Consider the following 26,621-nt stretch of genomic DNA (forward strand, 5'->3'; position numbering starts at 1 on the left):
ATAAAACACGTCTTGCATTTAATACTGTTTTGTCATTATTCTTGTGGTCTAGAATAGGACATCAATGTGTTAAAAATGTTTTTAAAAAATGCAAATCAAATGAATGTCAAAAATTGACGGCAATTTAATGTCAAGTTTTGACATCGATTTGATTTGCATTTTTGACAAGTTCTTTGATGACTATGTTTGACGTCAATTTGATGTCTATTTGACATCAATTGCCCACTGGGCATACTGTCACCCTATATTTGCATTCCTATTTATATTCTGTACTCTGTTTAATATTGTATATTGCAACTCCACTGTACATACTAGTTATAACTTCACTTGCTATAAAACACTATATTCTTGCACTTCTGGTTGGTTAATGCTTACTGCATTTTATTTGCTCATTACTTGCACTCAGTCTCTGCATAATGACAAAAAAACAATAAACCAATATTTAGACCAATAATTTCAGAGTTTAGAGTTTAAAATGTATGTCTCCAGGATCCTTTAGGTGTGCATTAGCAGTTGACTTTGGTGTGTTGCTGAAAGCACAATGTTGACCCATATGTCTTGTAAACATTTCCTGAATACTTTTTGCTTATTTGAAATGGGTTGGTTGTCGTGAACATAAGTAAAACATATCATTCAAACACCAATAGGTGGCAGTAAATACTCAACAAAACAACTTAGGGTGGTTGAGGCTTGAGGTTTCGTTGATAAATTGGATGCTGATCAGATCATTCTCCCTCTCTCTCTCTCTCTCTCTCTCTCTCTCTGTTTCTGTCTCTCTCTGGTTGTGTGTGTGTGAAAAATTATATATTCATAATTAATATAATAATTTAGAAAATATATGTTTAAATAAACACATATATAATGAGTCTTAGATACTTGTAGTCAGAATATTTTCATTATTTTAATAAAATAAAATAGGCTATATTAATTATAATATGGTAGGATATAATAATATAATCAGATAATATATATTGATAATACAAACATCATTTATAAGCATAAAATCTATACATTTATATGTTTTTTATTTATATGTATATATATATATATATATATATATATATATATATATATATATATATATATATATACATACATACATACATACATACATACATACACACACATACATAAAACGAGTTATCTTAAATCAATTTATTAAAACCATAATAAAGAGAATATATTGTGTATACACAAGAATAAAATAACAATGTATATAAAAACGTATGTTGATACAACTAAAACAAATTATATAAATCAAGTAAAATTATTTTAAAAAATAAAAATATATAGTCAATATATACACTATACAACAACATAAAATAATATTATATACGTTGTATAATTATATGATATTTATTATTTTATACATACGTTGTATAACATTATTGCCCGTGTTAGACACAACTAACAACGCATCACTCCTGAAAAGAGAAAACTACACTTGTTGGTGTGTTTTGTTGATAATTCATAGGCCCGTTTGTATTTATAACACGTATCTGCAGCAGAAAAGCTGTGTGAGGTAACCGTACTGCTCTGACGTCATTTACAACTCTCTCTCCTCGCGCTTCATCCGCCGCTGCGCGTGAATGTGATGATGCTCGAGTGTTACATTGTAGCGCTCAGTTCGTTGTCATTCGTCTCCCGCCATTGATGATTTGACTGGTGTAGACAAATAACAGCCACATCTGTCAGGTAGCGCTAATATCAGACGCTAAAATATTGATTGTGTGTGGTGAGTCGGGTGAACAGTCGTAGCTCGACACGTAGAGAGACACAACATGATGGGTTTACATGAATTCATATGGATGACCGGTATACTGATGGCGCAGGACCATCCTTAACCTACTTGCGAGGGATTTGGGATCGTGACGGTAGGTGAAGATGGCGACGGGGACAGGGACGGGCTGGCAGCCGCCATACAGCGCTGCTCCGGGCATCAGTTCTCCCGCTGCTGCTGCTGCTGCTTCTGGGTCAGGCTCCAGTCCATCATCCACATCCAGCCATTTACTCTACGAATCTGCGCTGACTATGGAATACACTCAAGATCTGCACCTGAAGATGAGTAAAAAAATAGCACAGCTCACTAAGGTAGGAATGATCACATTGCTTTTATTTTGATCACATTATCTCAACTTTAATATGAATACACTGTAAACAGGATTATGCATGCATTTAATCCTTATCCCCTATAGAGAAGATGCCCTACATATTGAAATTGTTGCACCGCAGTGTTTTTCCCCCTGCAAAAAAATCTGTTTATAATCCCAGACAGAATTTGCTAGCTGTATTTAATCTCTGATTCATTTATGCAAAAACAAGTCAGCAAGGCATGTTACATAATGAGTCTTTAATGCAGAAATAATCAGTCTAGTGCATTAACATCCACATTTATTAAAAGTGCATATGCCTTATTAGTTTTTACCTCTGATTTAATTTGATTGTGTAATTTATGCTCATCATGAGAGCAATGTTTGCTTTAAATTGCTTTAGAAGACCTTGTATGTTTTGCCTTTACTGTTTTTATGTTTAGGGTCCCAGAACTAGATGTGTGAAAACAATAACAATATTTAACCTCTTAATTTCCTATTGTATGCTATGTTTTTTTTCCGATGTAAGGAAAACCGAACATGCTGATATTGTTTAAAGATTTTACCAAAAGTAGGCAGGCATTTCATAGAAATGTTACTGGTATTCATTACAGCAATGTTTCTTGAACACAACAAAAGCACATAGTAAAAAAAAAAAAAAAAAAAAAAAAAAATATATATATATATATATATATATATATATATATATATATATATATATATATATATATATATATATATATATATATATATATATATATAAAATCTGAATGTACTATACTGTGTACACCAAGGTTATTATACAATAGTATTATTGTAAATCATAAAAAGGTCACAAATAAAATACATCTTAACTGAATTATAATATAAAAAAACCTTATGTAGGGTATTATATGAATATTCTATGTTTAAAAAAACTACATTAATGTATTAAAAACAATGTTAGAAACAACACAATAACTACAATTAAAGTGAGAACAGAAAATATACAAATAAAAATGTATTCAAAATATGAACTATATTCTTATTCAAAAAACTATATTAATATATTAAAAACAATGTCAAAAACAACAAAATAACTCAAATTAAAACGAGAACCGAAAAAATAAATATGATAATAGTATCTCACTTATGCTAAACTAAAACTGGTATGCACTAATCGGAGAATGTGAAAATTGCATTTATTTATGAGGCGCCAAATAGGAGTAATCAAAATTATTTTGGAGCATAAATTATGAAGTTGAAATTGTAGTTATATATTCTTAGATTATTTAAAGTATAAAGATTATAATTACATTTTACGTATGTTTTCGTGCTATAAGTCACCACTGATAAGCTATTACTAAATATTGAAGAAACTTAATTTTGGGTTAAGTTGCTTTGCAATGATTTGTATTGTAAAAAGCGCTATAAAATAAACTTGAATTGAAAATTGAATTGAATATAAAAGTACCCTTTGAAGTTCCTTAAACTTAAGCCAAACTATTTATTTAAATTCACATCTAATCCATTTCTTCAATATGGTAAGTTATGTTGAGGAGCTTTGTTCAGGAAAGTCCAGTTTTATGATTTTGAAACTGACATGGAATGTATTAATACACTTATTAATCTTGGTAGAGCTACTATCCATAACTACAGTTGTGCAGAACATGGCATCCTTACAGTATGTTAATAACATGGATGCGACAGAAAGGAATCAATTAAAGATGAAAAGGAGAACAGCAGCGCGAGAGCATCAAGTGAAGGCGGCTTGCTTTGATGTGCACAACCAAAAAGAGTCCTGATTATGAAATGCTTTGCTGGAAAAACTGTTGGCTCCAAAAGTAATTTTTTAATACTGACACTTGTTTATTAAACTAAGAGTTTTATAGAAATACAAGGAACATGACTTTGTTTACAGGAGCTTTTAACATTCTATATATATTATGTATGCAAGAAAATATATAAAAACTTCTAGTCTAAAAATACACATTACATTTTTATACAGGGACGTGCAAAGTGGATTATAGTTTATTGAAATAGCATAAATATATATGTACATAATGTACATCTTTGATGTCTAATTGTGTTTAAGAGAGTACTGCACTATATTAAACTGGCCAGTAGAAAGATTTTTTTTTTTTTGGTTGCCAGTTCCCTGTGGTGCCTGCCGGAGGTCAAAAGAAGCTGTGTCCTTGGTCTGCTGGATCCATAATGATTTTTCCTCCTTTTTATTTAACTTTAGAGGTGTATACTGTACGTCTAGTGCATTTATTCTCGGTTTGTTGACATTTTATGTCTGATTTGGTGGCTGAACTAAACCAGACAGTTATAGAGGTGTGCAAGATGAACACCGGTGGCTTGGAGGAATATTTTTTGGCTTTAAGCAAGATATTACATGCAAAACCCTTGTTTTTGTCATGTATTTTGTCAGTTTTATGCTATTTTGCTTCCATAACCTGCCTTCTTTCTGGCTAGTGGAAAGGAAATTTTCTTCAATATTTTATAACACTTTATCTGTTTGCACCTGAAGATTTCAAACACAATACATATCAGAGGGATTTGTTCTTAAATCATTCATCTTCTTATACTTAAAATGTATTTTTGGACTATATTTTGTGATTCACTGTATTTACAGAGGGGTTTGTTCATATATCATTCACCTGTGTATTTAACATTTTATACCTAAAAACTGATCTTGACCTATATTATCTGATTTATAGAGAGATAAATAGAGATATCCCAAATCCCCTCTGTATTTAACACTAAATGTCAACAAAATTAAATAAGAATTTTAAACCTGGCTTTATCCAATGTTCAGATTTTGGTTCTGGAAATGTATTCAAATCAGTGCATATTGAATTAGACAATGCCTTATTTGCATATTTAAACATGACATTATCAAAAACTTGTAATACAAAACAGTTGTGTTAATTGTTTGTGATAAATTAACTGTGAAAAGCATCATTTCCTCACCTCCATGTACTTCCAAATCTGTGTGTCCTCTCTGGAACACAATTGAAGATATTTTAATGAATGCTTCAACTGTTTCATGAACAATGAATGTTAATGGGGTCAACTTTCATTGTATGGACTAATAAAACACTGAGAATTTTTAAAAAAATATCATTTGGTGTGTGTTTCACAGAAGAAAGAAAGGTCTGGCCTCCACACTTTGCTGCTCTGCGATTGGATCTGTCAGTACTTAATATAATGAGCTTTAAAGTAAAAAAAATACTCATAAGTGGATTATTTAAAATAACCTCAAAAATCAGCTGTTTTCAGTAAACCTGAAGACCGATCACATAATCACAGATTTTAAGGGTGCTGATGGCTGACTTACTCACCAGTTTTTAGAGGGAATGAGATGAAAGACAGACAGGCCGCTGTCTAGCAATGATGCAACATTTTCCAGTTTTCTGCAGCTGTATAAAAACAGATTTTCTCATGTTTCTCACAGGTCATTTACGCCCTCAACACAAAAAATGATGAGCATGAAGATGCCATCCAATCTCTGAAAGAGGTCCACGATGAGGAGGTTCAGCACATCCTGACCGAGGCTCGGGAAAAGATCTTTCACTACAAGAGCAAGATCGGGGACGAGGCCGACCTGAAACGGCGCCTGCAGTCCCTGGAGGAATCTGTGGAGCTGCACGAACACATGAAGCGCCAAGCGCTGGCCGAGTTCGAGATGTACCGGCAGCGCGTGGAGGACTCGCAGCTGTGCACGGAGGCCCAGCACACACAACGTGTGGTGTCCATGTCCCGTGAAGTGGAGGACATGCGGCACGAGTTCGAAGAGAAGCTGCGCTCCTTCAGTCAGGTGCAAGCCCAGTTTGAGCAGGAGAAACGGCGGGCGTTGGAGGAGCTCAAGTCGGTCCACCGACAGGAAGTTCAGGAGCTGCTGGAAAGCCAGCAGAACCAGAGTGCATCCTCCAGCCTGGAACAGGAGAAATTGGCTGAGCTGCATCGTACGGAGCTGGAGTCACTCATGGAGCGCGTGGAGGAGCTGACGCAGGACAAAGTCCGGTTGGTGGAGGAATACGAGGCCAAGCTAAGCAAGGCTCAAGGGTTCTATGAACGTGAGCTGGAGGCCATGAGACGGACGCAGCAGCTCACCACAGAGAACTTGCTGGCCTGGAGGAGGACGGAGGTGGAACTGAGGAAGGAGTTTCAGGTGCAGGAGTCGGCTCTTCAGAGGACCCTCTGTAAACTCCGTGCTGAACTCCACAGAGCTCAGGATGAGGCGCGAGAGAGCAGGGACAAGACCAACAGACTGCAGGCATCTCTTAATAATGCAGAAGTCACAATTACGGTAAGATTCATTCAAGACTGTTTCTTCAACTCTAGGCACTTTTATTGAGTTCATTATTAGAACGGTCAGAATGGTTTTATTTCTGTTATATTGAAAATGTCTACATAACTTAACTTTATTACTTTTAATATGCCTTTTATTGTAGATATTATTGTTTTAACCTTTTCCCAGACACATAATTTTAATCTAAATAAGGAAACCTGTCATAAATATTACACATCTTAATATCTATAATCTAAACAATAAGTGAATGTACACTACCATTCAAAAGTTTGTGATCGGGGAGATTTTATTATGTTTTTGAAAGTCAATTTGACTAAAAGTGCAATAAAACAGTAATATTGTGAAATATTATTAAAATGTTCTATTTTTAAAATGTTATTTTTTTCCTGCGATGGCAAAGCTGAATTTTCAGCAAATGATTAGTATTTTTATCAAAAGTGCACTTGTCTACAATAAGAAAAAAATGTAATGAGACCAAGTATTAAAATGTGATGCATAAAAAAAATTAAGATATTGTGCATTTCCAAATTGTAATTTTCAGAGTGAAAATGAATGTTTAATTGTGTTTACTTGGAATACATAGACAAGGAAAAAGAGGCATCTTAGGTATTCCATGTGATTTCCATTACAGAATGCTATTTAACACAATGAATAATCTGAGATATGTTGGAAATTGGGCAGTTTGTGATGATCAGAACAAAACAAAATTGACAGAATTCTCACGATGCATACAGCGTATGGACACTCGACACTGACCCTGGGAAATTACGCAAAGTATGGGTGTGAAAAGTGTGTTTATAGTACACAGGGCCAAAATTGGCCATAGTTGAAGAAACACAAAATGCCTTGGGTACAATTTACAGCATATAATGAAATGTAAATAAACATCATTGAGATGAGTCTGTGAGTTTAGATGCTTTCTAAAAATAATAATGCATCTCAAAAAGTTTTTTTTCTCTATTTACAGGAGTTACATAAGCAGCTGGAAGAGGCCATACAGGATGGAGAGATTTGGGTGATGCAACTGAAAGATACAGAATATGAGCTGGAGGGAAGCAGAGATCGAGTTCAGCAGCAGGCCAATGAAATCCTTCACAAAGCCAGTGAGAATAATGTCGTGAACAAATGCATTTTTCTTCAGTATATTGCACTGACTCACTCAAGCTGAAGTGTGAGAGATTTTTTAGAGAGGTTACAGTTTCGTGATAGCTTGGCTGAGATGGATTTAGCTCTGTTTTGCCTGAATTTCACTTGAATTCTACTTAGTTTTTATGTTTGCGATTGACTCCTTCATGTCTACAAATAATAATTTGCCATATTTATTTTTGAGGAAGCATTAAACTAATAAAAATCCTCATTGTATTTAATTAACAGGTCAGATAGGCTCTCTTCAAGCGACCCAAATGAGCCACGAGGCCACTATCAGGGACCTGGGCTCCGAGCAGAACCGCCTGAAGGAGAAGATCCTACAGCGGGAGGAGGAGAGAGAGAGACTTCAGAAACAGATTCAAACAGTGGAAGAACAACAGCATCAGAAGATCCTCAACCTGGAGAAGGTCAAATCTTTTTTCTTAAATTAGGCAGACTAAAAAACAGTTTGAAAGCATTTATTGATTTTGCAGTAAGTTATAGCAATAAATGATAGCAATAAGAAATGTTTCTTGAGCACCAAATCAGCATATTAGAAGGATATCTGAAGGTTCGTGTGACACTGAAGTCTGAAAATGTAGCTTTGTCATCACAGGAAGAAGTTACACATAGTTAATCAAAGAAGTTAATCACAATAGTCTGTGTCATAAAATAAAACACCATACACATTCAGAGTCATATATCCGCTCAAATATTCAGATTATTGCTTATTAAAGGCATAAAGGCTTTCCATTGACAGATCATTAGATTTTTACATTAAGTCTCTCCTAAATCTTGAATATTTGGTTACATCCTTGAGACTGGGACTATATAGTCATATGTGTCAAATATGATGTTCACAAAATGTTGCTAAATAGTATTTTGAAAGCACTCACTGCCAATTGGAAACAATTATCATGGTATTCGAAACAAGGAATCGAGATTTGACAAAGTGTAAATGAAGCTGTGGTGTTTTGGCAGTCGCTTTGTGAGGAAAAGCAGAACTATGAAATGGAGCTGGCGCGAATCAGGGCCAAATACGAAGAGGAAACGGCCTGTCTGAAAGAAAGCCAAGCAGAATCCTTAGAGGAACTCAAGGAGAAACACCGAGTCCAGCAGGAAGGGGCTCGCAGTGCCGCAGAGAGAGAGAAGAACCAGTTGCTCAGTGTAAGAACATTTAGTTCTTAAAAGAATAGTTCACCTAAAAATGAAAATATGCTGAAAATCTACTTATCTTCATTCCAGCCAAGATTTGTTTTTCCATCACACCAAAATTTGGAGAAATTTACCATTTTATCACTTGCTCACGAACACGCAGCTTTTCAGGTCAATATTGGACTGGAGTCATGTGGATTACTTGTGGATTATTGTGATGTTTTTATCAGCTGTTTAGACTCTCATTCTGACGGCACCCATTCACTGCAGTGATGCAATGCTAAATTTCTCCAGACTCATCTCTTGGCTGGACCTAGGATGAATAAATTTTCAGCATTTTTTAACTTGTGGGAGAACCTTTTATATCGATATGAATATTTGTTTTTATGAATTTAGATCTATAATAAACTTTACGTTTTTGCTTCATTAGCATTTTCACATTAGATATTCACTCCCTTGTGTTCTCTTTTGATTTTTATTACTCTCTGTGTTCCGTTTAATAAAAATAAACTGCAACGTCTTAATGCAAAACAAATTAAGAATATGAATATTTAGTCTTATTAAAAAATGACTTGTGGATTACTACTTTTCCCAAATCATCTATTGAAACCCTGAGAGCTATGCCAAATTGCATTTTCTGCTCCCCGTTGAGTAGTTTTGATTATGCAAACAGCCATTTCTCATTGCAGTGATGACAATATGACAGTGATATTATTCCCACTGTTTTTGTGGCACTCGATAAAAATAGCTCTCAATCACAACAAATATTGACTAATCTTCTTGTCATCTCATGACAATCACGTCACTCAATTCTTCTGAAAACCTCTTTGTGCTCTACAAAGCTCTTTTACAGCTCCTGTGTAATTAAATGTAAAAAGACTCCATCTGTCAGAGGCAGATTGTCCTACTGTCTGGTTTCACCTCTTATTCTGTTGGCCTGCTATGGCTTTTCTGAGGTTTTCTTTTTCTTTTTACTTTCCCAGGAGATGAGACAACAATTTGATATCCGGCGTCTGTCGTTGGAAGAGCAGAGAAACCACCTGCAACAACAACTGGAGACCATACGAGAGGAACTCACTACCAAGCTCAACATGGCCAACCAAGAGGTTTAGAACATCAACTATTTATTTTTGTCTAGATGAACTTTTCTGCTTCCAAAAAGGTTTAGATTGTAATTTTGTTTGTCTAGACCAAATGATTTAGATGGTTGATCAGCTGCATTTTTAGGTGGGGGCCTCTTTTTGAACTGGTTGATAATTTAATAGCTGGACAAAGCTAGTAAACCACCTTAAACCAGTAATAAACCAATTTACATAATATATTGTGTATATATTATATATATAGTTGTAGTATTGTGAACTAATGTAATTTCCATCTTTAAAAATAGTGAATTTATTATTTTATTTATTTTATCAAGACATATACTGAATGTAAGGGAATCTATCGCATAGTAAGAATGACCTCAATTTTGTAATTTTAGGAATGCATTTAATTGTCTTTGTGGATTTTTCTCAGGTGTCTCATTTGAAGGATCTTGTGAAGGAGAGTGAAAAAAATCTTGATACTGCTGAGAACCACATCTCCTGTCTTAAAGACAGCCAAGAAAAGCTTTTTATTGAGCTGGACGCCACCAGGGCGAGAGTGAGAGAAACGAGCAACCTGCTCACGGATCTACAAGTAAAGTGCTCCAATGTTTTTTACTCCATTTATTATAAATTACACGCATTTTGAGTCAGTCTCTCATTCTGAAATAGAAGAAGCATTTAGAGATGTTGATATAAAATGTTCACGCTTTTAGAAGCGTGAAAACCACTGACGCATCTCATCGTTTAGAGGGTGAAGCAGGAATTCAGCGTGGCAATCAGTGCAATAGGAGACTGATAATAGAGCGTGGCAGAGATGTTAAAAGAAAAATTAAGCCTCATTCAATTTTGAAGACACCTGAAAACAGCCGCATTAGTTCTTTACTAAAGCCTGCAGGAAGAGGTTGCATGTCTAAAGATGACATTTGTGTACACAGCTCTACTTGAAACTGCTCTCTCCTTGCATTATCTCATTATCTGCTCACAGGAGGAGATAGAGACCCAGAAACAGCAACATGAATCTAGGGTCATCGCTATCAAAACAGAGGAGAAACAGAAAATGGACAAAATCACAAAGGAGCTGGATCTCAAGTGGACCGATGCTCTGAGGTGCTGCACGAAGCATATAAATTATGCATTACTGTGGAAAAGACAAGGCTAAAAACAGAGCGAGATTTGTCAGTGCACATTGCATTAAATTGTATACACTGTGACCGTTTTAATCGTGTGAGAGTGCACATGAAAAATCACATCTAAAATAGGAGCAGTCTGTCCTGCATCGAAGCCTGTGACAAATCCTCTTACACAGACATGCATTTGGATTAAAATATGCTAATTACAAAAGTAAGAGGTTACCATCTAATCTGCACAATGGTACAGCAGCACACATTATACAGTGTACAAGGTTATGGAGACAACTGTGTGGTTCTTACTTATTAACAATTTAATATGTCACTTTCAGAGTCACTTCTACGCTGTTTAAGCAATGTGTCCTTGTATCTGTTTCATCCTGTCAGTTTTACCCTCAGTTTTTCTGTTTCGTCTCAGGGCTGAGCTGAAGGGTCTTCGGGAAGAGCTCACAGCTGAACATCAGGCAGAGAAACAGGTGGCCCTGACACAACTTTCCCAGCAGAGAGACCTGGAGATGATGGCAGCCAGGGAGAGCTGGCAGAGGAAAGTCGAGGACCTCCTAGAACAGGTAACGGAGGGTCACAGAGGTGACATTTTGTCGTTTATTCCTGTTGTCTACATTTAATATTTTACAGGTATACTCCACACTTTTGTAAAAAAAAAAGAAAAAAAAGAAAATGAAAATTCATTTTCAGGTTTCTTGTAATTTGTAATGAAACAAACATTTGTAGGAGCAAATAAAAAATGCAACAAAAAATCTAACAAAACTAACAATTCAAAACAAATGTTTTTAAAAATACAAATATCTTGTATTTTACACTTGTTATGCTTGTAACATTTTTCCCAGAAGTAGACTTGTTTTCAGGTTTCTTGTTTCAAAACTGTAACAAAACAAACATTTGTGAGAAAAATACAACTAAACAAAAAACATTTAAAAAGTATCAAACGTTTATAAAAATCAAACAAAAATATAAAAAATCTAAATAAATGTTTTTAAAAACAAAGTGTTACACTTGTTACGTTTGTAATATTCCCCTCAAAAAACATATATAAAAAGGATAGCAAATGTTTGAAAAAAATATAGCAAATCAAACAAATGTTTATAAAAACAGAAATGTAAAAATAAAAATGGATTGTAAACTATTGTAACTTTTTTTTCAAGAAGTACTCTTGTCTACAAGAGTGTACAAGAGTTGTGTTTGAAAAACAAACAGACATTTAACAAAACAAATATTTCTGATAACAAACAAAACATGGAAACAAACATCTGTTAAAGTAGCAGCAAATGTTTGTAAAAATCAAACAAAAGTGCAGTTTTTTCAAATGTAAATCAAAACAAATATTTGTTTAAAAAAAGTTCACAAAAAAAAAAAACAGGCAATTATTCTGTATGTAATGACCTCTGTTAACTTCTATGTAACTAGATTATTCATTAGATCAAAATATGTTGCTGAATAACTAATATATGTTGAAATGCACTTGTTAATGATCATATGTTAATGTGCTCTTGTTTCTGACACCAAATACCATGAAGATGATATAATAATTTCTGAATTATTCATTTTAGCAGCTTAGTTTGAAACTACTGTAAGTCTGTTTGGACTGGGAATGTACCTTTTTCAACATATTAGTATTACCTACATACATTTTTTATTTTAAAAGAGCAAGGAAATTCCCATTTTCCATCAAATGTCATCAAATTTGGGATAGCATGACTTCTGAGACCATAGTAAGTCCCATAGCTGTGATTCTTATAAGAGTAACTGTCAGCCGAGTATCTGTCAACATATTTCATCCGCCATTTAGTTTAGACTGACATGATGTTCTTTTTGGAATTCTGATGCTGTCAAGGCTTTTCTGGTCTTTTACAATATCATGAAATCTTGGCGTGACTGAACATTTTAGATACTATGTCAAGACATTTAAGCAGAATACACAAAGTCTCTAGTGTGTGCGTCCTCGCTTACCATGATGCTTTGCATGTTTAGTGCTTTCTGTAATGTGACAGCCTGCCTCCTGTAGTCTGTCTCTTTAGAGTCACATCACTGTCACGTTTGTCATGAGCCTGTAAATGTTGCTGTGTCAGACATCTGTCAGCATCTCTTGATGTTCGTTGTCTATCTTTAGTGCTTCCTTGGGTCAGTACCCCTGATCTCATGTAAATCTATCTATACTGTATATCAATGACTGTATAACAATATTGGCTAATATTTGCATTTTGTTTCTGGCATCAGGATGACATTAGAAGCAGCCTATGTTAGCCTAATGTCTTTTTTTTTCAGTTCAAATACACAAATTTTGTAATACACATTCAAATTAACACCATAAAATTAACACCTTTTATTGAGATTAATAAAAAAAACACAAAAAAAAACACAATATTTTGTATAAAATATAACAATTATTCATTATGTCCTTGCTCATTTTTGAATGCCCCTACGTCTAATTCAGACAGTATAAAGTGGATTGCTATGGACTGTATGCCAGTGATAGGCTTATGTTCAGTTATGTGAAACAAAATAAATAATATATTGACTCGATTGTGAAAGCAACTATTTATAATATATATTTGATGCTTTTGTCTGGCATGATAAATTATTGTCTTATAAGTGTCTTTATGTGCGGCATTTTCTCAAAATTTGCTATATGATTTAATATGATTCATCTGATTTAATGATGTATTAAATTACATTTTTTATTAATTGACAGATATTTTGATGCCTAATTTTAGTAACTGTAAAATTGATAATATAGACCATTATCAGTACTTTTGAAAACAATAATTATATAAATTCTATATTTATACAATTCCAAAAAACAAATACGATAAGTCACATTTTCCATGTAGGTAATGAAGGCTCTGTGAGATACTTTTTCCTTCATAGTTCAAGGCGGATTCACTTTTGTCTGTAAGGAAGTTACAGTTTGGTTTTTAAAATCAACTCCAGCGTAGTCCCATCAACCTCAAACCTCCTCTTCTTTTGCCCTCATTTTATTGCCTCAATATCTATTTTTAGCCCACTATTTTCTGCATGCAGAGATTTGCTCACCATCTCCTGTTTATTTGCTTTCTTTATTATTTCCTTATCTTAGGCCTCATCTGATTATTATGTACTGAAGCATGTGAAGATTAAGATCATTATTCTTTTGGTAGATTATCAGTTTAGATTATATTACTTTTCTCATTTAGGGTATCCTGGGGTAGTTCAGGAAATACTGCTGAGCGGATCTAAATTAATGTATTTTACTTGCATAAAACTGATGATAAAGCTCAACGGCAAGACAGCAGTCAAAATGATTGTAATAGCATTTTGCATGCAGTTTATGTCATATTTCATCTGCAGTACGGAGCTATTTCTGAAAGGATTACATTTCAGATTGCTTGTGGCATTGTCATTTTTTCATCTCTCTGAGGGCTCGGTATTCTGTGTGAGTCTTATGAACCTGTTTTTCTGTTGTGTCAGATCTCTCTGCTGAAGCAGAGCCTGGAGCTACAGATGTCACAGTCGAAAAGCGCGCTGCAGCAGTTGCAGGCGCAGTTCAGTCAAGAGCGCGAGCACCTGGCGCAGCAGTTGCAGGAGCTGGCGCTGGAGCATCAGCACAGAGAGTGCCACCTGCAGGAAGCCCACTGCTGCGCCATGCAGGACATAGAGGAAGCACAACAAATGGAGCTTAGGGTACCTTCACCTTACATGCAAACACAGACATGCCAAATGCAAACTCGCACACAATGATATGAGCATCAGGAGATATGCTTCTGTCTTCCTACTACCTCTGATGCAGATGTGTGTTTCATCAATAACAGACACTCAGACACTTTTTAATGTACTTTTACATTTTTTTCAATAGTATTTAGTATTTGAGTATTTACGTAAGGTATGCCCTACAATGAATATACATGCATCACAGGAGAATTCTGTCATTTTTGGTTTCTGAAAGTATTTCCAGTATTTTCCACACATAACTGAAATGTTTTCAGAACTATTTTTTTACATTTTTGGAATAAAATAGGTAGCATAAAGTATAAATAAATAAGTAGTATTGTATGCATTCTACATGATTAAGTAATGTTATTTACACTTTGCATAAATTAACACAATTTGATCGGAAATTTTTATGATATTTACAGTATCTGTTTTCTTCACACATCACGTCTCACAATGAATATTATTATGGTTTGATCTTTATTACTGTAGTTTGACATTTATATTTATTGTTTTTATATTTTATAATTTTAGATGTAAATTTTTATTGTTTTAATTTTAAAACATGCATACGTAATTAATCACACACTACCGTTCAAAAGATTGGAGTGTTTTTTTTATGTTTTTTGAAATGCTGCATTTATTTGATTTAAATATAAAAACAGTAATATTGTTAAAATTAAAAATAAATGTTTTCTATTTTAATATATTTTCAAATGTTATTTATTTATTTGATGGCAAAGCGGAATTTTCAGCAGCCATTATTCCAGTCTTAAGTTTCACATGATCTTTAAAAAAAAAAAAATTCTAATATGATGATTTAATGATTTGATGCTATAAAAAATATTATTTCTTCTTATTTTTAAGTTTAAAAATCAATAGTCATGCTAATTTTTTTAATATTCTTTTTTTATATATTAGGTTAAAAAGAACATCATTTATTTGAAATATAATTCTTTAATAACATTATAAATGCCTTTACTGTCACTTTTGGTCATTTAAATGCATCCTTGCAGAATAAAAGTGTTTATTTCTTTTTTTAAATCTTCTGGCCCCAGACATTTGAATGGTAGTGTATATGCCACCTGTTTTTCATCTATTTGTGATCACCGTGTAATGATTATCACCTTCACTGTCTCCTTTTCCCCTTCATAGTACTGTACATGTCTGTTTCCTTTACTCTCTGGATTTGTCATTATCACCCCACACTGAGAATCTCCACTGTGCATGACTTCTGTATGGTAAATTACCCTTCTTTTTGTCCTTGCATGTCTACAGTCTACTCCTAAAACACATTTTGCATATGAAGACATGTTTCTCATCCAGGAAAGCACAGCTGTTGTTTCATTTCAAAATTGTGCATTACATTTAAGATAGCAAGCCCAGACATTTGAAGCAGACACATGATGCAGAATCTAACAGGCTTTTCTCCATCTCACTCAGCCTTGCACTGCGGCCAAGAAAGAAGCTTCTTTAAGCTGATTTGGCCACATTTCGGATTACTGAGTAATGAAAAAAAAAACACATTAATAGTTGCTTTCATCTCCATTCTTTTATGTCAGCCCTTGAATGCGGTTGTGGGCACTGCGTGTTAGAGTGGCTCTGTGGGTGGACTGTTTAAATGTACTCTCGTTCCTCCCAAACATGGGGTGGCATGGAAGCAGAAAGAGAAACTATCCACAAAATGGTGGAGTGTCAACAGTAAAACAGGATGATTCTCTAATTAGATTATACTGTACAACATCATCTAATTAGTAACTGACCCACTGTATTGAACATCGTCTTCTTCCCAAATTTCTAAATAATTCAGTCCAAATTGCTTGATGCAGAGGTATTTAGACTTTTTAATATGATGATCTCCTTCCTAAAATACCAAGTCAACTATACTGTAGATTATTATATTTAAAGGCCGATTTGTACTTTGGGGAAACATAGTAAGTATGATATTAAGGAGAACATGTTTAAATATTAAATAACTTGCATTCATGTTGACATTTGTTTTTATATTTTACAGTTATAGCTTTGGCTCTAAAAATTACAAACCCGATTCCAAAAAAGTTGGGACACTGTAAAAATTGTGAATAAAAACAGAATGCAATGATGTGGAAGTTTCAAATTTCAGTATTTTATTCAGAACACAACATAGATGACATATCAAAAATTTAAACTGAGAAAATGTATAATTTTAAGGGGAAAATAAGTTGATTTAAAATTTCATGGCATCAACACATCTCAAAAAAGTTGGGACAAGGCCATGTTTACCACTGTGTGGCATCCCCTCTTCTTTTTATAACAGTCTGCAAACGTCTGAGGACTGAGGAGACAAGTTGCTCAAGTTTAGGAAATGGAATGTTGTCCCATTCTTGTCTAATACAGGCTTCTAGCTGCTCAACTGTCTTAGGTCTTCTTTGTCGCATCTTCCTCTTTGATGCACCAAATGTTTTCTATGGGTGAAAGATCTGGACTGCAAGCTGGCCATTTCAGTACCTGGATCCTTCTTCTACGCAGCCATGATTTTGTAATTGATGCAATATGTGGTCCGGCTTTGTAATGTTGGAAAATGCAAGGTCTTCCCTGAAAGAGACGATGTCTGGATGGGAGCATATGTTGTTCTAGAACTTGGATATACCTTAAAGCATTGATGGGGCCTTTCCAGATGTGTGAGCTGCCCATGCCACATGCACTCATGCAACCCCATACCATCAGAGATGCAGACTTCTGAGCTGACCACTGATAACAACTTGGGTTGTCATTGTCCTCTTTAGTCCGGATGACATGGGGTCCCAGTTTTTCATTTGCATACTGAACTGTGATTGGTCTTTATATATAAATATATATTTTATATATATTTATATAAAAGGGTTATGATGTATTGCAGTTTCCACAAAAATGATTAGCAGCACAAAACATTTCAACATTGTTATTAATAATTAATGTTTCTTGATCACCAAATCAGCATATTAGAATGATTTCTGAAAGATCATGTGACATTGAAGACTGAAGTAATGACAATTCAGCTTTGCAATACAGGAATAAATTACATTTTAACATATATTAAAATTGAAAACAGCTATTTTAAATAATAATAATAATAACAGTGACAAAGCAGTGCTTCATTTATGCACAATCAAAAAGTTTTTTTGCAAGAGCTACCATTTCCTTCATTATATACAAATCTAGTTTATCATTTTGTTCCCATCGCATCATGAGTGAGTGTGATGCATTCAGATGTGAGTGTGTTCTTTAGTTTTATGCATTAGATGTATGCTTCTGTATTTTTATGCCTTTATATTCCTCTGTGTCTGTACTTGTGCACTTGTGTAGGAGCTTGAGGAGCGTCTAGAACAGGAACAGAGAGAGGAGTTACACACTTTGAGTGAAGCCCACAGACAGACCCTGGAAATCCTTCAGCAGGAGTCAGACCAGGAGCTGCAGACATTGCGCTTTGAGCTGGAGGATGAGGGCAAAGCCATGCTGGGTGAGACGAGTCATACGCTCTCATTAACTACAGCACCACACTCCAGCCTGCAAGATTAGAGCCTTTTATGGGGTCATTACAGTCTTGTAGTATATTCATATACACTGTTATAATGAAAGCAAATAGTCATTTTCACAGCTGCTTTTATCCTAAAGTGTCTTAAAGTGCACTTATTACAGAGCAAATCTTTTTGCTCAAGGCTACAATGATAATAGCTCATGGATCATTCACTGCAGGGGTTTGAACCTACAACCTTCTGGTAACACTCCAGAGTGATTATACCACAATTAGGCTCTTAGTAAGCTCTTAATACAAGAAAATAAGTTTTAAATATTGGTTTGTACTGGGTTTCTTTTATGTTGTGTAGCTTCCCTGCGGTCTGAGCTCAATCATCTCCACGCTTCTGCCATTGAACACCTGCGACAAGTACATTTCAAGGAGAACAATGCGGCCAAACGAGAGCTGGATGACACGATCGAGCGCTGCAAAGAACATGTGAGCATTTTTTAAAGTTACAAAGCTTGATATGACTCTGTACCTCGATGCTAAACCCAACAGAAATGGCAGTTATCAACAGCAGACTTGCCATTTTGGGTTGATAAAGGATGCAGACTCTTGATTAATTCCAAAAGAGAAAGGTATTTTGATTTATATTTTTGTTCAGACTTACACTTACATCTGGTTACTGGTAATACCCTGTATTTTCACTATATTTGCATTTAGTAAGAAGCTTTTTCTCTCACGGGAAACTCTGATGTCTCATGCCTTGCAGAACATTTGAGACTCAACAAAACAGACAGTTCCGCATGATGTGCTTCATTTCAATGCATCTTCAATTTTCAGACTCTGAATATTTTTATTTTTTCCCATTTGAACAATTGTTTGTTTTTTTGCACGTATTGTGCATGTCTGCAGCATAAACAGTTCAGGACATGCTGTCGTTTCTGTAGTTTGATAGTGTTTTTTATTACCTGAAATAAAATTAAATACAACTATTAGAAAAGCTGCTTATGGCTTGAAAGTTGAAATACTAATATTGCTAAAAACTAACACTGAAATAAAAATGATTTGTAGCTAATATATATATATATAAAAGCAAATTTAGTATTTAGTTAATAAATACTATAATATTATTTAAATAGTACTCTGTTCAGAGCTAGTGGTTTGTTAAGATCTCTGTCATCATTTGTTATGACTTTGTAATATATTTTGAAATATGTATCAGTGCTGTTTTGTCAATATAATGAAAGTCACTGGGGTCTGATGTTTTTGGATTTCGACATTTTGTATGATAAAGGAAAGTCAAATGGGTTCAGAACTACATGTGGGTGAATAAATGATGACAAACTTTCCATTTTGGATGAACTATTCCTTTAAGTATGATCAATACTAATGGTGACCACTAATGAAAACAAAGAGAATACGGAAATCCCACATTTGAATGGGGGATCCAGTGTGAAGGCCAAGAATTTCCAACCTGTTTGGATAAATCCAGATGCCACACGGTGCCCTTGGTTTCAAACAGGGTTGTGGTTGCTCACAATAGAAAGGCTTCAATCTGACTGAGAGGTCATACAAGTGCCAGGCTATTCTGAAATGTCTCTAAACTAAGCTGCACTTTGTAGAAATTTGAAGAATAACCACGATGAATAAAAAATGAGGTACTGAATTCTGAATTATGGGAGAGCTCTCATCGTGACTTACACCCCTTTCCCATTTTCATATTTGATTTATAATCCCCCTCTCTGTCTGTCTCTTTAATACACACTCATAGTCTCACTCTCTCATGTTCGTTTCACGAAGTTAGTACTTCAGCACAATTGAATCTCTTTTAATGTGACCTATATACACGTTTTGTAAGCTCCTAGGTCTGGCCGCCTCGTTTAGAGACACAGTTGCCTTTTTGTTAAAGCCTATAACTGTAACCATATAACTTTTTGTGGATTGCCTCTCCAGGAACAAGACCTCCTAGGGCGTATATCTGACCTGAGGCAGGAGGTGAGCTGCAGGAAGAACCGGATCGCCGATCTGGACCATGAAATCCATTCGCTCAATGAGACCATCAGCACCTTGACCAAGGAGTTGGAGCTCAAAGGGAAGGAAGTTCTGCGGGTGCGCAGTGAGGCCAATCTGCATATCAGGTACCAACTAATTAACATATGTGAGGATGTATTAACCCTTTATCAGGCTGTTTTAACTTCTAGTAATTATTGGACTGTTAGTTACGTGACTTACTCTCAGTCGAGCAAATCGAAGATCTTGCTTCACCCTTTGCTCGTGTTTGTCCCTTTCTCCTCATCACTTTTTGTCTTCTCTTCTTATCTCTGTCAGTAAAGCCAGAAACATAAAGAAACAGGAAATTGCAGTGCTCACTGTAATACTTTCATGTTAAGGTTGGAATACAAATGGTGAACATTACCATTATCCCGGTTTTTGGTAGCCTCCTTTTATGCAAAAAAGAGTAACTGTCATCCTATGCGTGTCTAGAATCTTTTTTGGCTTTCATCAGCTATTAAATTATAAAACCCTAAAGGTCAGTCTAGCTGAACTAGAAGCTAATTTAATGTGAGAAGAAAGCAGACGGAGCCATTTCCCACGCAGAAGCGCACAGCCTCCAGGCAGAGCTTTCTGACTCATTATCATCTTATTCTTCTGTTCCAACCATATAAATGTGTCAAGGTCAGTGGAGGTGTCTGGCAGATATAAACAAACAATTTTCATTTGGTTTCATTCAAAATTTGTTAATTTCTGGCTTTCATGAAAAGAGATCATATTCATTGGGGAACTGAGGGAATGTGTTGTAATAAATAAGTGAGCTTGTGCGCCTTAGAGGGAAATACATTTGAATGTGTTTGTTGTCAAGAGTATTTGCTCTATTTGTAGACTCTGCACTCTTAAAAATGAAAGTTCTAAAAGGGGGTTTTCATAGCAATGCCAGACAGTAAAGAACCAATTTTTCTGAACCTTTCAGTGAATAATTCTTGAAAAGAGTGTGGAGAACATTTAATAATCTGAAGAACCATTTTCCTCTATAGAACCTTTTGTGCAATGGAAAGGTTCCATTGATGTTACAGGTTCCTCATGGAACCACAGATGCCAGTAAAGTACCCTGATTTGTGTATAAATGGACCAACTTTTTTTGCATATGTTAAATGATTTTATTTGATGTAGGGCTCATGAACAGGATCTCTCTAAGCGCCTCGAGAGGGAGATTGACGAGCTGAATGCTTCTCATAACAGAGAAACCCAGATCATGCTGTCAGATTTTAACAAAGCTCAGGAGCTGCTAAAAGACAAGATCTCTGCTCTGCAGATTCTGTGAGTCCCTCTATCTCAGTTACTGACTGAATATCATATAGCATGTCTCTTATATACAAAATTGCATTACATATATTAGGGGGAAAATTTCATTAGATGGAACTATTTTTAACAAATCTTGTTGGCCTTCTTGAATACACTTTTTCACTAAACTCGTAGCAATAAAACTATTAACATTTTAACTGAAATGAAGATTCAATTAAATATGAATATTATATGAAAAAAATTGAATTGAAGTTGAACAACAAAAATTAATACTAAACTAAAACTAAGATAAAAACTTAACTAAACTGAGATAAAAATCTTTTTTTATAAATGTTTTTTATATATATATAATTTCAATTACAAAAGCAATAACAAAATGTATAAAACATAAACTGAAATTAAAACAAAAATGGAAAATATTACAAAAACTATAACTGTATATAAAAACTAAAAGAACACCGTGCCTATGATGTTTAAACAGGCTGACTTGGTCACAAGTTTTATGACAGAGCCATTGTTTCTACTGTGGTATAATTGTTAATGTGTATGTGTGTGGGATGAGCAGGTTGGAAGGTACGGAGGAGAAGTTCAGGAATAGAGAAAGCCGACCAGAGGACCTTCAGGTGATCGCTGGGCTCAGAGAAATAGTGTCAGAGAGAGAAGCCCTGGTCAAGAAACTTGTGGTAAGTATCCACATCAATGGTTTGTAGAGGTGCAGCATCCCATTAAAAGTAATATGTGTACTATTGTTTTACTACATAGCTTTTTTTTTTGTTTGTCCCAAAGCATTACATGTCTTCAGACAAAAGTCAATATCAGTTCATTGATTTTTCTGCACAGGGCCTTTCGGTCTGACTGTGCCTCCTTTGTTCCAGGATGACAAGAAGTTTTATCAACTGGAGCTGGTGAATCGAGAGCCTGGCTTCAACAAGGTGTTCAACACCAATCCCAATGTTGGGGTCATAAACCCCCTTATAAAGGTTAGAGAGATACAGCCACACTGATCAAAGAATACCTCCAAAGTCCAAATAAATTGGATATGATATGATAGTAAAAACAAGCACAAACCATAAACCTTTTTAAAAGCACTTCATCTCTACAGTTCATGGAGTCCATGAATATTAAAAAAGAATACTTCAAAGGTTATGCCTTATGTGAAGTGTGTTTTACAGTGGTAGCTCTGAAATGGGATATTCTTTTTATAGCCTTCTACTGTTCTTTTAGTTGTACTTTTACTTTCTGTTGCGTAAGTTGTGTTTGTGTGGTTGTCATTGTCTGTCTTATATCCATGTTCAAACATCAATTCTACCCTGCTTTCCAAATCATAAGTTCTGTTCCAAAACCTAATGTGCTGCCTACATAGGACATGAAAGCTCAGAAGTGTCCCATATGATGCACCCTACATCAGCATTAGCATCTTCACAGTTCCAATAGAATCTAACATTAGAATGTGGCTAACACACCTCTACAAACATTTATAGGGTTGTACGATTTTTTTTGAATGCTCTCTCAGGCTCACCAAAGCTGCACTGTTCAATGATACAGTAAAAGCAATAATATTGTGCAATGTTTTACAATTTATTTTAAAATATATTTTATAATTTATTTTATTGTGAACATATTTTAAAATATTTATTCCTGTGGTGCTCAGGTAAACTTCTTATTATAATCAGAGTTAAAAAAAGTTGTGCTCTGTAATGTTTTTGTGGAGAATTCTTTGATGAACACAAAAATTCTAATGCAGAGCATTTATTTGAAATAGAAGTATTTATTGTCACTTTTGATCAATTGAATTCATCCTTTGTTTATTAAAATAAATAATTTCTCTCACCTTTATTTTTTTTTTACTTTCGCCATTGTCACATACGTAAGCCATTTTGATCTGAGGCTCAATCCAATGATCTTGGTGTTTCTAGTGTCACCAGCTAAGCTACAGAAACTGCTTTTGATGAAGTATATTAGGACTGTGCTTATGACAGTCAGCTCATTAGGTTTTGTAACAGAGCTATAATCTGTCATTTCTGTTCGCATTTAAGATGATGTTCATTACCTTGTCATCGTTTAACTTCAAGCTACAATTCGCCATCACCTCCGACTTCCCACAATCCCTTTCTGTGTGTGTCCTTTTAATGTAGCATAAGAGTAGAAAACCTGTCAACAGTTTCGCCAGCTCTCCGAACCTAAGTGTTGTTGCGACGGAAGGGATGGCGGGCGGCTCGGTTCCGCCTGCTTGCCTAGAGTCTGTCCCCAACTCCCCCATTCACCACCATGAGCTCAGATCTAACAGTCCTCCGCCCCCTCCAACCCCTCCACCTCAGGCCGACTCCAACCGGAGGTGAGATTGTCCGAGACGTCCTTGTCCTCACAAGAGACATGCTTAAAACCACAGAACTGTCTTGCCATTGGTCGGATCACACGGTCTCAGTCCAAACAGTAGAAAAACCGTCCGTATGTCTGTTTATTGAACCTTTTGCTATACGAGAACATGACTATGTGTGTCCCAGTGAATTGTGGGTATGCTCGTCACACTCCTTAATGCGTCTTGCTGGCAAATGGCACACATTTAACATTTTTGTACTTCATGGTACTTTTATGTGAATGATTAATTGTATGTACCAATGTCTTTATTATGTCCAGTTCGACAAGAATAATCACAAAACGGACTGAAAGTTCACATAAACTGTGTGTGATCACACAATGGCTTTGGAATGCCAACGTGAGCATGCAGTTGATGTCATCACATGTCATCACATAGCAGTCACGAGTATGGCTCCGCCCATTAGCCGTACTCCACCCTTCACATGTCATGCATTTGTTGTTTTGTGGTTTTAAAATGAGCTTATTCTTGGTATTTCTTGGTATTTCTTGTCTAGGGAAAATCATGCACAGGAACTTTGGGCTGAGAGATAATATTAGACCGTGTCTGGAAGAAGGGCATATTTTATTTATCATTTAAAAGGAAATAGTTCAGCATGGTGCCTGTGATTCATTTGATGCTTGAACAAGGGAGGCAGCTTCCTATTGGTCAAGAGAAACTGCACTGCGTGCTGCAGGAGTAACAGACATCAAATTTTAGGATCATTCCTACTTTCACCAAAAAATCAAAGGTTACTTGACTGTGATATTGACTACTATAGAAAAATAATGTAAATACACGTGTATAGTGGCCACAAAAATATTTAGACACTTATGAATTGGATGTATTGCCATATTTTTAACTCAGAATATCTAACTCAAAATATTTTAAAACCTACCCATTTTTCCTCATTATTAACTTTACTTTTCTTAAATAGTGTGTGCAATTACTTTTTTATTTACTGATATTTGCACATTAATTAGTATTTTGAGTGATGCTTGGTAAAGACTTTCTGTTAAGCTTAAATTAGTTTAAATCTGTTTCCGCTAAGGATGCATCAGAAATGGCAAAACTGTTTATTTTATGTTTTATTTACTCAAAAAAATGGTGTAGTACTTTGAAACAATTTTCACTCAGAAAATTACAGAAAGTAACACATTTAAGTAAACATGAAATGCAAAAAAAAGAATATATTTCCAATTTGAATATCTATTCATTCTTAAGTCAACATAAATGTACTTAAGAAGCAAAAGAAGTCTTTGTTTTCAGAGAAACTGAACACGAATTAAGCAAGTATGCTTAAAACAAGAACAAACATCTGTCAGTGGGGAGTGAAACTAGTTTTCCCTTTGAATTAAGCTGATTTGTTGAGCCCACTGACAATATTTGTTCTTGTTTTAATCATTAACTCTGCTGATATTAATCCGTTTCTAATAAAACAAGACTTCTTATCTCATGTCATTTTGATTCTCAAGTAAATGGATCTTGATTAAAGAAACCTCAGACATCTGCTTTTGAAAACAAGACAAAATCACTTTTTTTGCAGTGTTCAGGAGGTACAGAAACATTTATTTCCATATTCTGGTGGTCGGGAGTAGAGCACTTTTTTTAAAGTAAAATTAATTAAAAAGTAAAGTTGTATTTACAAACTTTAAAGCATTGCTAATAAAAGACATTTACATTTAGAGACTATATTAGCATATTGTGTTCCATTCAGTTAATTCCTTTCTTTACTTGGTCTCAAAAAAGTCTCAAATTTACCTTCATAAAACATGCAGAAACCCCTGAACTCTTCATTGGAGCGAGTCTGATCCAAATACATTAAGCCTTAATTATGAACAGTATGTCTGTTGTTTTATCATATAAACCCTGCTTTTTGTGAAATATTTTGCTTGAAACATGTTTGTGCTAACATTCTTTAATATAACGTCTAATCTTTCGTAATGACATTCTCAAAGGGTTGCTTAAGTGATCACATATTTTTTTGTGGCCACTGTTCACAAGTATATCTATTTTTAGATAGTATCATCCTGCAATAAAGTAGCAACTCCATGTGGAAGTGTTTGATTAGGATGTGTGAATTGACTTTCCTTTAATGTTGCTGCAGTGTAACTGGTTGTTTGACTTCTCTGTGTTTTGTGCAGCCCTCGTAAGACTGAGGATTCGACTGTAGCACCAAAAGAACAGCAACCACAAGAGCTATTTTCACAGTACTTCTCCTTTTAAAATTTTCAAGACACCCAACTGAAGAGCATGTGAAACTGCAGTTTCCAATAACCCATTCATCTGTTCTTGATATCTCACTGTGAGTTTGTTATTTTCCCTTTTGATATGGGCATTTACTTGATTTAAAATGAGATGCAGATTCATTTCATATAATATTCATAAATGTGTCTTTTCTGGATGGACTAAAACTGTTGGAATACCAATGTCTTGCCAGTTTTGAAATAAATTGCACAGACACTTACATATATACATGTGTTATATTGTCTTCTTACAAACTAGAAACCATTAATTTAATAAATAAATAAATAATTAAAAAGAATAAATGAAACATTTAAATCTTAAATATACACTCTAAATAATCTATTTTTAAAGCTTACGAGAAAGGTAAAAGGACTACATGTCTTCAATTGTGTCATTATTTACTCACCCTGATGTCAGTAGTGATGTTAGTTTGCCAAAATATTGCAAAAATAGTTTAAAAAAAATACGCATACTTTTTTTTGTACCACCACTGTTTATAAAAGCTATCAGATTGGGCTAAATATATTTTGCAGTATATTGCATAATATTTCACGTCCTCTGAAGTCATAGGACTGAGAAAAAAAAATTGTGTAGAAACAGTTTTCACTCAGAAATTGCTAATCAGGAATTTATACCCCAATAATCATTGG

At 34.8% G+C, this 26,621-nt stretch overlaps 1 protein-coding gene across 3 annotated transcripts; it reads left to right on the plus strand.

Annotated features, from left to right (window-relative positions):
• The first annotated feature begins 1,560 nt into the window (after positions 1-1,560).
• Positions 1,561-26,197, plus strand: LOC128031350 (protein FAM184A-like). Of its 3 annotated transcripts, XM_052619546.1 has the most exons (18): positions 1,561-2,091; positions 5,530-6,384; positions 7,355-7,490; positions 7,762-7,943; positions 8,497-8,682; positions 9,654-9,776; positions 10,186-10,347; positions 10,741-10,862; positions 11,301-11,451; positions 14,348-14,560; positions 17,912-18,065; positions 18,433-18,560; positions 20,022-20,206; positions 21,237-21,383; positions 21,934-22,051; positions 22,244-22,348; positions 23,504-23,703; positions 25,869-26,197. In XM_052619546.1, exons 1-18 carry the CDS (start codon positions 1,885-1,887, stop codon positions 25,948-25,950), a joined length of 3,456 nt encoding a protein of 1,151 aa, XP_052475506.1. In that variant the 5' UTR covers positions 1,561-1,884; the 3' UTR covers positions 25,951-26,197. The 3 variants fall into 3 exon arrangements, with proteins under 3 accessions (XP_052475506.1, XP_052475505.1, XP_052475504.1); XM_052619544.1 differs by lacking the exon at positions 23,504-23,703 and having other exon boundaries at positions 1,563-2,091; XM_052619545.1 differs by lacking the exons at positions 23,504-23,703; positions 25,869-26,197 and having other exon boundaries at positions 1,562-2,091; positions 22,209-22,348.
• Positions 26,198-26,621: the final 424 nt, after the last annotated feature.

This window comes from Carassius gibelio, chromosome A17 (assembly GCF_023724105.1).
Source record: "Carassius gibelio isolate Cgi1373 ecotype wild population from Czech Republic chromosome A17, carGib1.2-hapl.c, whole genome shotgun sequence".
In the NCBI taxonomy this organism is placed as follows: Eukaryota; Metazoa; Chordata; class Actinopteri; order Cypriniformes; family Cyprinidae; genus Carassius; species Carassius gibelio.

What these genes read in the sequence shown, in the direction of transcription:
- LOC128031350 (XM_052619546.1), top strand. Translation starts at nt 1,885, where the DNA reads ATGGCGACGGGGACAGGGACGGGCTGGCAGCCGCCATACAGCGCTGCT. An exon ending in AAATAGCACAGCTCACTAAG is followed by an intron (nt 2,092 to 5,529) that starts GTAGGAATGATC and finishes TGTTTCTCACAG; the next exon opens with GTCATTTACGCCCTCAACAC. An exon ending in CAGGCCGACTCCAACCGGAG is followed by an intron (nt 23,704 to 25,868) that starts GTGAGATTGTCC and finishes TGTTTTGTGCAG; the next exon opens with CCCTCGTAAGACTGAGGATT.